The sequence below is a fragment of the Haliotis cracherodii genome, unplaced genomic scaffold (genome assembly GCF_022045235.1).
Source record: "Haliotis cracherodii isolate W230 unplaced genomic scaffold, xgHalCrac1.p SCAF_10, whole genome shotgun sequence".
Lineage (NCBI taxonomy): Eukaryota > Metazoa > Mollusca > Gastropoda > Lepetellida > Haliotidae > Haliotis > Haliotis cracherodii.
Genome location: NW_027266265.1, coordinates 8,199,523 through 8,208,929, shown reverse-complemented (window position 1 = coordinate 8,208,929; position 9,407 = coordinate 8,199,523). Strand labels below are relative to the sequence as shown.

General features: G+C 38.7%; 1 protein-coding gene across 2 annotated transcripts in view; it reads left to right on the top strand.

Moving 5' to 3' along the window:
• The first annotated feature begins 360 nt into the window (after positions 1–360).
• Positions 361–9,407, top strand: part of LOC139454029 (chromodomain-helicase-DNA-binding protein 8-like) — a 51,698-nt gene continuing 42,651 nt past the window's right edge. For both annotated transcript variants that reach the window (XM_071235514.1, XM_071235513.1), the window contains exons 1-2: positions 361–444; positions 2,777–4,900. In XM_071235514.1, the coding sequence (XP_071091615.1) occupies positions 2,900–4,900 (2,001 nt within the window). In that variant the 5' untranslated portion in view covers positions 361–444; positions 2,777–2,899. The remainder of the gene's footprint in view (positions 445–2,776; positions 4,901–9,407) is intronic.

Sequence of the window (9,407 nt, the reverse complement as noted above, 5' to 3'; positions counted from 1 at the left end):
CCTAGAAAAACAAATTTAGCACATCATCCGGGCACCTTCTCTACAGCTTCGCGCTGATTGGCTGACTCTTAACCAGCGCAGATATTTTCAATAGCAAGCATGCATTTGTAAGGCGACACGCGATTGGACAAAATTGAAGCCACTTTAGAGTAAATAAATGGACAAATTTAAGTGTTTTTTGTCATGACACAATATATTGGCCTGCAAATGAAATAGTTCTGGCACAATACACATACTGCAGTGATATGTTATTGCTTCTATGCATATTTTACTCTATAAAAATGCAAACAAGCAATGATTTCTGTTTCTCAGATTGACCAATAGGAAAGCAGGTCACTGGAGTACCTTCGGTGTATACACGATGCAAGATGTTGAGGGTTTAGCGGCCTAAAGTCTACAAATTCATCCACAGAGTATTAGTGAAATTTTTCGACCAAAGGACAGGTGAGATTGTAATGTACCATATTAAATGATGTTTAAATGTACCGTTTTAAGTTAATTTGGTCCAGTTAAGTTCCAGTGACCACCCTATCCCCGGATATGGTCCGGGTTTCGTGAGCTTCTGTCGAGATAATTTCTTCAAAAACTACAAGCGAAATGGCGTTCAAAGGAAACTTTTCCCATTGTTCTAATTTTTATAACTTCTTTTAATAAAATAGCGATGGGAATGTGTTATGGGACTGTCAAATATTGTTCTGGACGTAAGTTGGCATCATTGTTGTCACTCTCGTGCCATACACGTGCTGTTGTAAATACACTGAAACACCGGGGATACGGGCACCTTATTGAGCGAGGGACACTGACATACTTGAGTGCTTTTGTTCAGCCGCGACTTGGTATTAAGTCGGACATGATGATTCTTTGTCTACGTGCCCTACAAATTTGATATCTATGCTTGTTGGTGATCTCGTACAACCAACTAGCTACCTTTCTACTATTTTTGTCTCCACAACAACTGTCAATTTCTCTGGACCACAAGTACTCCATGGGCATGGCCATGTTCATATTTGCATGCATGCAGAGCATGGGAGTATTGACACTGAGGCCTTTGGGCAAGTCTAATCTAATCGAAAACAAATTTAACTTTGCAAAGTGGTATTGGGGAGATGGTTACCATGTGATAGACTTATATTTTAATGAAGATTTTATTTCTTTTGTTTCTTTTTTTGGAAAAGAAATGTTCTCTTCAGATAATCTTGCATAATTATTATGTGTAATTAAGTTACCACTTGAAATTGAATAAAGATTTTTTTATGTAAGATTTCATTACATATAATTACAGATTAATCTTGCATTTATTTAATTTTCTACAGTATTCTTTGTTATATATCATAGAAATGGCAACATATGATATGTTTCTATTTTAAGACATTCTACCTACATGGGGATTTCCCATGTTGTTACATTTGCACTTTCTTTGTAATCATGGTAATAATATTTGTATTTTTTAATGCCCATATGCCTACATTCAATGTCCCATACACTGTCCGTTCTATTTAGGTGAAAAAACTATTGTTTTTATGTTCGTTAAAAATGATATTTTTTTTATGGTGGAACTGTGAAAAATGTTTTTGCAAGTGATTTTGTTGTTTTGGGATTAAATAATCACTATAAAAGTTTTAAGACACATAGAATTTTGATATTCTTTAACATTTTGTACCAACAAAGATCATTTGCAGCAATTATGATGAATGGTTTCCATCATGTTATGTATTGTAAATGCCATGGTATCTATTGTTATTTATCAATCATAAGCATATTATTAACAAGTTAACTTATTTGGGGTGCTTGTGTTGTTCAGATTTGCTTTTTCCATAGCTCAGTCTTTGTGGTCAACAACATATCGAATGCTCATCAATGGCCATTTGCTTCAGTGCAGGTCATGCCAACTTCATATTTGACCGATGACCATGCATGTACTAATTAGTCCATGATAATAGATTTTAGTGGTAAAATATGTACCGGTACCTAATTTGTGAATGAGGTGTTTCTTGGATTCATTAGAATCCCTCGGGATATAATGCAAGGGATATATTCATGATGTGGTCAGTCTGTCCAACCATATTTCATTTCTGGAGCATAACTTGAAAACCATGGAAGATTTTTCATCCAAACTCAGTACATGTGGGAGATGGGGGACTTGTCATCTTCTGATGACTCTTGTTATCTGAAAAAAAAGGTTTCACTGCTTTCCACAGTTACAAGGATTAATTACTAGAGATTTTGAAAAGAAACACTCTAACTGCTCAGATGTTTAGCAAGTTGGTCAACAAATAATGTTGATTTCATGTTCTTTATTTGGTAAGCCAAGGAAATAGATGAAAGCAAACAGGAGTAGATATCATGGATTAAATCTAAGTAGTCCATAGCTTATCTCAGACGAGCAGTTTATGTAGAATAACTAGATTTAAAGACAAAAGATTAGTTATTCCAGATTTCAGCTAGTTCAGGATCATTGACAATATATATATATCCCACGAATTGTGTTAGTCAAGTGTAAGCCATTGCAGTTCAGAAATTAGAAAAAATACCTTAGTAATGAATGTTTCATTTAAGTGGCACACCCAAGTCAATACTGATGTGTAAAGTTTTGGATAGTATTAACCAAACTGTACTTGATTGGGCTGTGGAAAGACAAAACAATTAGTGTGATTTTATAGAGTTAATTGATTATAAAAGTAAAGAGATATTGTTATAATTGTTGCACTTTGTAGTCTATAATGCATACAATGTACAAGTACATTGGAGTTTAATGGAGTTTTTCATCTTGTTGCAGGTACTAGTGGATACTGATCTGCTGGTTCCTGTCTCGCATGCATCAAACAATGGCAAGTATATGAGCAAGACACAGTGCATGGTTTGACACAGGCTAGTAACACCATAAAGGGTGCTTGCAAAAATGGCCGAAGAGCCAATGTTGAGCCTGTTTGATTCAGATTCGGCCTTCTTGGATGATCTCACCAACCCTGGGACGACAGAAATGGTTCCTTCTCAGGGTATTGGTGGTGTGATGCCAGGGGCAGAGAGCCTGATGGCATCTGGCATGCCTGGGATGCAGCAGTCACACATGGGCCAGCAACAGGAGGCCATGATACTGTCACAACAGACCCAGCAAGGGTATAACCAGATAAGAGGTTTGCCGCAAGAAAATTTTAGGAACATGGCACCTCAAAATTCTGTGATGAATCAACAATATGGCCGTGAAGGATATAACCAGTATGGATCTGTACCCAAGCTTCACCACATGAGCGACCAAATGATGATGGGTGGACAGAGCCAGAACTTGATGGCACAAGCAATGCCAAGACAGCAGCAGCAACAGTACAATAGTCCACCTTCAGGAGGGACAATGATGCAACATCCATCTAGTGGGTATCAGAACTTTGGCATGTCCCCGGGGCCTCGATTACCAAATCCTCAGCAACAGCAATTGGGAATGGTTCAGAACTCAGTATGGAATCACAACCAGACAAGTCCGACACACCCTCAGTACATGTCTCAGCAGACACAGCAGCAGCAGCAGCCGCCCCAGCAGCAGCAACCTATGAGCAATACCACATCACAGATGTCCCCTTACATGCCCCAGCATGACTATGCTATGCCCAATGCATGCCAACAAGGTTCACGTCTTGGACACTACCAAGATGGAGCTCCTCAGAGTGTACAAGGCAATGCTTTTATGCAGGGTATGGCTTCCCCTCCTCAAGGAAGTAGAGTGTCCATGGCCCAAGGAGTAAGCCCTGCTCAACCTTTTCAGCAGAGCAATCCAGTTTCTAGCCAGCAACCTGGTATGGGAATGTCCAATTTCAATGTTGCCCAACAGTCATCAGGAATGCAGCCAAGGTATCCCGCTGATTATATGACACAAGGACCACAAGTTAACTCAGGGACCACACCTCAAAATAAACTTCAACACTATTCCTATACAGCTGGTCAACAGCAGACCCAACAACAGTTATCTCAGGGCATGGGAGAGTCATCGTCATTAGCACATTATCCTAATCAGAGTCCCACAAGTAACATGACTTATAGACCCCCCTTTCCAGGAATGGCTCCGCAGAGAGCAACAACCCCTTCACCAAGACCCACCCCAACACCGCCATCTCATACTCCAACTCATTCCTCCACATCTCAGGGAAATTTTGGTCAGTCAAGCCTTCAGCAATTAGAACAGCTAGTTCCACAGATGGGCAGTTTGTCAAACACAAACCCTTTTCAAAGAGTGATGCAAAGTGCTCCAGCGTCAACCATGGGAATGAGCATTGCACAGAAGCCACCTGTTTATAGTAGTAGTAACTTTCAAACAACAACAGCACCATCCACAACTGGAATCATGTCAGGAAACACAATGCACCCGACCATGGGTATGGCGGTGAACACCGGACACCCAAATGCTGCTGGCCCGCTTAGTCCTAGTCATGGTATGATACCAAATCAGCAGAATGTAAATATAGAGATTCAAAGACTGCAGCAGCAGATTCAGCAGTTGTACAGCATGCCTCAGACTCAACAGATCCAACAGCAGATGCTGGACCTTCAAGAAAGAGTGCGGATGTTGAAGGCACAACAGCAGCAGCAGATTTTGCAGATGCAGCAGAGACAACAGATGCACACAGGAGCTGGAGGCCCTGGTCCAATGCGAGGTCCCCAAGGCCAAGCTGTGCGTGGGATGCCAGGGCCCCGCCCTAGAATGCCACAGCCTCAGCTGCAACAACAGCAGCAACAGCAGCAGCAACTGTCACCATCACCACAGGCGGTGCCCATCCAGGGCCCACAGACCATGACCCAGCCAACACAGATGCCACTAACTATGCCCCAGTTGTCGCCTACACCACCCAAAACACCTCAAGGGTCTTTATCAGTGTCATCACCACAGAGGGTACAACAGCAGTTTGTCCAGGTAGGGGCATTGCCATGTCTTAGCTGGTTACATTAGTTCTTCCTGTACAGGGTTTAATCTGTGAAATTAGGGAATTCTGTAGTCGGACATATCAACATCTTCGAATGATATTTGGGCGTTTGTTCTAAATGAACCCACGACTTAGCAAAATGTTTGATAGTTCATTCGGGGGTGGGGGGTGGGGAAATGATGATTCAGTTAAGTCAGTGAATGAAGTGTATGCTCATATGTTAAAGGTCATCATCATAAGCAAGGTTGACATTATATGTATTCATGAATGCTGAGATAGGGTTTGACATTTTGACCACATATTGTTTGATTTCCTTTAGTTTCTAAAACAAAAATGATTGTGAAAGAATGATGGTTAATAATCTTCTAACCCACAAAACTATCATGTTTTAAAGTCGCTTTTGCCACATGTTGAAACCGACCAACATTTGAAGTGTATTTACAGACCAGTAATTTATTACAGGGGTGGGGTGGGTAGCGGTGAGGTGACCCTCCCCGAAAAGACAAAAGTGCAAAAGCACTATATAGTCATCATAAAATTTCTAAAAAATATTTTTTCCCATCCCCCATAATAATGATCAGTCCCTTATGGTATTTTACCATATTGACATCATAATCAAAACATTATATTTTACATGTTTGGTGAAATCTATGATTTAATGGTTTAGAATGGGATGAATACAGACTTGGATGTCCTTGAAGTGTCCTATCTTGTTTAGACCACCTCCTTTTCTAGTGATAGAGCGTCTGCCCTGAGAGCGGAAGGTTCGGGGTTCGATCCCCTGTCGCGTCATACCAAAGGCGTTAAAAGATGGTACTTGTTGTTACCCTGTCTGGCGCTCGGCATTAAGGGGCTAAAACAAGGACTGGTCGGCTTAAGTCGGTATACTGTGTCTGAGTGGGGTATGTTAAACTGGGGCATGGTATCTCAGTGGGCTAGCACTATAAATCGGCATCAGTCTGGACTAGTACAAGCAGCCACACACGTGCATGCGTGTCGCTATATAACTGCAATAATCTTAGAAGCGACGTTAAACCCCATTTCACCTCACCTCGCCTATCTTGTTAAAGAATTGGTGCAAACATGAGATACATTATGCACAGTATGTAAATCTTCTTGTGTATTAAAAACTTTGTCTCATTATCTGTTTTTATTTTAGGAAAATGTAATAATTATTTTTTCTCAACTCATGGTGAAACTGAATATTATTCAGCAGTTGAGTTAACTAATTCATTTTTGTGCCACGTTTTTACCTGCAGATATTAAGTTTGCAAGTTAAAGTTGGCACATTAAGAATGTCATGGTACATGTTGGGTTTTTGATCCACTGGTAGATCTTTGTAATCCCCATGATACATTAGGTCAGGAAGCCGTTCAATAGTGCGTGAAGACATCCTTTTCTCTTGTAATGACAAAACTTGCAAATTCTCCCATTATTTGTGGTTTGAAAATCATGTCCACAACAAAGTTTCTTTGTCATGGCTGAAAAAAACAACCAGATTAGACCCCGTTTTGTTTTAGTCTGATAAGTTTGATGATGTGACATGTGAAAATGTTTAATATCCATGCAAATAATGAATGAAGACGTTTGTGAAGTTTGGGATAAGAAATAGTTACATCATCATTTGGTCATGTGATGGGGATCAGGATGACCAGTTGTTTTCAGCAGTTTTGCCAGTAAGTAGATGAATCCAACATGAAAGTTGGCAATTTGTCACTACATGAGTAGTATGGTCTCTGCTTGAATGTTATGTAGGGTTTTGTGAATCAGCATTACTCACATGATGATGTGTTGTCATGCATGATCTCCAATATATTGTATGTAGTTTTTCAAAAGGTGATGGTAAACTAGTGTACTCTTTTGAAAAAAGTCAACTGTTAAATAAAATGATCTCCTAACCACTACACAAATGAGGCCGTACTGTGTTTTTTTTGGTCTGATTTGTCTTCACAGATCCACTGACCCTATAAAATGATATGTAAAAAAACACTTAAAACAAGAGTGTGTTCACAAACTTTACTGATCCTAAATTATCACATCCATACAGACTTTCTCCATTACTGAGTACCGAAGATGATGACCTTCAGTTTCAGTAGCACAACAAATCTCAAGTAAGGCATAAAGGTGTCAGTTTAATATTATTTAATTATCAATTAGTGTTTTAAAATCAGGACTGGTAAAAAGAAGCTCGGAACCAAGGACGAGTATTTTTCATTAATGATGAATAATGGTACTGGTTGGCTTAAGAAAGTTTGTCGACATATAGGATCATTAGTCAGCGTTGTTGCTGTGAGTTGCAGAGGGGATGTACCAAACAGGACCACTGGTTGATTTGTTTGGTCTCTATTTAGTATCTGATGGGAAAGAGTACTGGTAGAAAGGTCCTTTGTCTTCAGTGTAATAGGTAATATTTGGAAAGGGTTATGTAAAACCAAATTGTCAGGGAGGATTCACATTTCTCTGTTTAGGGTAGGTGTTGGGCCTATCAAGAAATGTTTATCATTTATTTGCACCTTTGTTGTGCTGTCATTAGTGTCAACAAATGGCATTAAGTAATTTAATGTATAAATGATGAAATACACATTTTCTATTTTGACGTATTTTTATATTTTATGAAGTTCATATAGTAAGAGATTTTTCCACTTGGTATTTTTCTCACTGATGGCTAGAATGCTGTTTGAATTTTATCATAGTAAGATAGCTGCATCAGCAAGTATTGAGATTATATAATAAAAACTCACTTCCTTGATAATTCTGTCAATAGTTAAACAGGTTATTAAATAAATATTTATGAAAGTATGTTTCAGTTTCTGTGGAAACCTGATTAAAGGATGAATATTGATGATGTAGACATGAGTAGGTCCTGGACTCCTATATAACTGTATATTATTGTGTTTATGTTTTGCTGTGGTTATTGAACAGTCTAATCTGAATAATTTTAGAATTGTGTAATGAGTATTCATTACAAAAATTTTGTCACTAAATTGGATGGGTCTATGTTTACTGTCAGTCAGGCATTTAACAACTATAAACAGCAATACTGCAAAGATAACAGGGCTAGTGGGGGAGTCTAAAGCTTAGCTTGTCCTGTCTAAAACTAGGGTTAAATTCTCTTTTTGGGTACATGTGAAGCCATTTCTTGGTTGACCTCTGAAATGATATAGCCTGAATTTTGCTAAAGCATGGTAAAAGCCATGCCCCATGTAAAGTGGTTGTCAACTAACACAAGGTACAATGACGATGAGCTTTCCTAAAGCAGAGTGTATGCATGCTCTTTTTACTTGTACCCTATAAGCATGGAAAAGTCGCATCTCCGCTACAGTCTGTTATTAAGGTTGAAAAGGTACATTGAAACTGTGATGAACTGTGATACAGGGCCTTCGATACAATACATGGGTGCATGGACCATACAGACCTGTATTGCGATACATGACATTGACAATTCAAATAAATATTTAAATGTCGAAAATGTGTGCGTGAAAAGTTCTCTTTGAGCTACAAATCACCTCTTATTGATCATTTTGACTTCCCTGTTACTTCTTGGGATGGACAGGAAGACAGCAAGGAAGAAACATTTTTTCACTGTTCTAAATTATACAAGTCACAGTTCATTGCCTTTGTGTTTTATCGCTGGTGTATCAAGATATGTAATGTATCGCGACAAGTATCTTAGATTGGTGTAGGTATCTTAATGTAGCCTTCTGTATCGTTACACCATATCTGTTATTGTGGCAAAACTAATTAGAATCCATTCTGCCGTAGAATCATTCACACTAGAACCTCTGTATGGGGACTGATGCCTTTACTCCATACATTCTGATGATGCAGGTGACTGTATGCTATGCAGGTTAATTATGCAAAATAAACATGTTGAAGTATCAATGACAAATAGGAGATATGTTTGAGTGTCTTGTATAAATACTTTTGATATTATATCAGGGTGTGCTTCCATGATTTGAAGGATGATCACATGCCCCCAAGAATTTCACTACCATTCTTTGGGATATGTGGACATGTGTTGTTAATGTTAAGACAAGACGAGAGACGAGACACCAATATATTGAAATTCTGTTAACCAGATTTTTACTACATTTGTATGTGTCTGTCAGTTGTTGATTTTTACTATTACAACCACTGCTATACCAGCTGATGCCGGAACAGGATTAACCCTGCTTGAAAAAACATGTCCTTTCAAATGTATATTGGTATATAGATATACTCCATTCATATGGCATCCTGGCTAAAGCCGCAGACTGCAGTAGCATTGTGTTAAGTGCTGGTTTTCTACCTGAATATTTTTACATTTTTATCTCAGCTCAGATTAAAACGGTATTAACATAAATAGATTGTAATTGTTCTAATTGTCATGAAATATTTACATAATGTAATGTGACTGAATGAGGGTTCATATCTAGTTGTATAAGTCAGTTTCCTGAGTAATAAAAGCAAGTTTTTTGCAACTGTTTCAATCTCCTTATGGTCATATGACCTTTACTG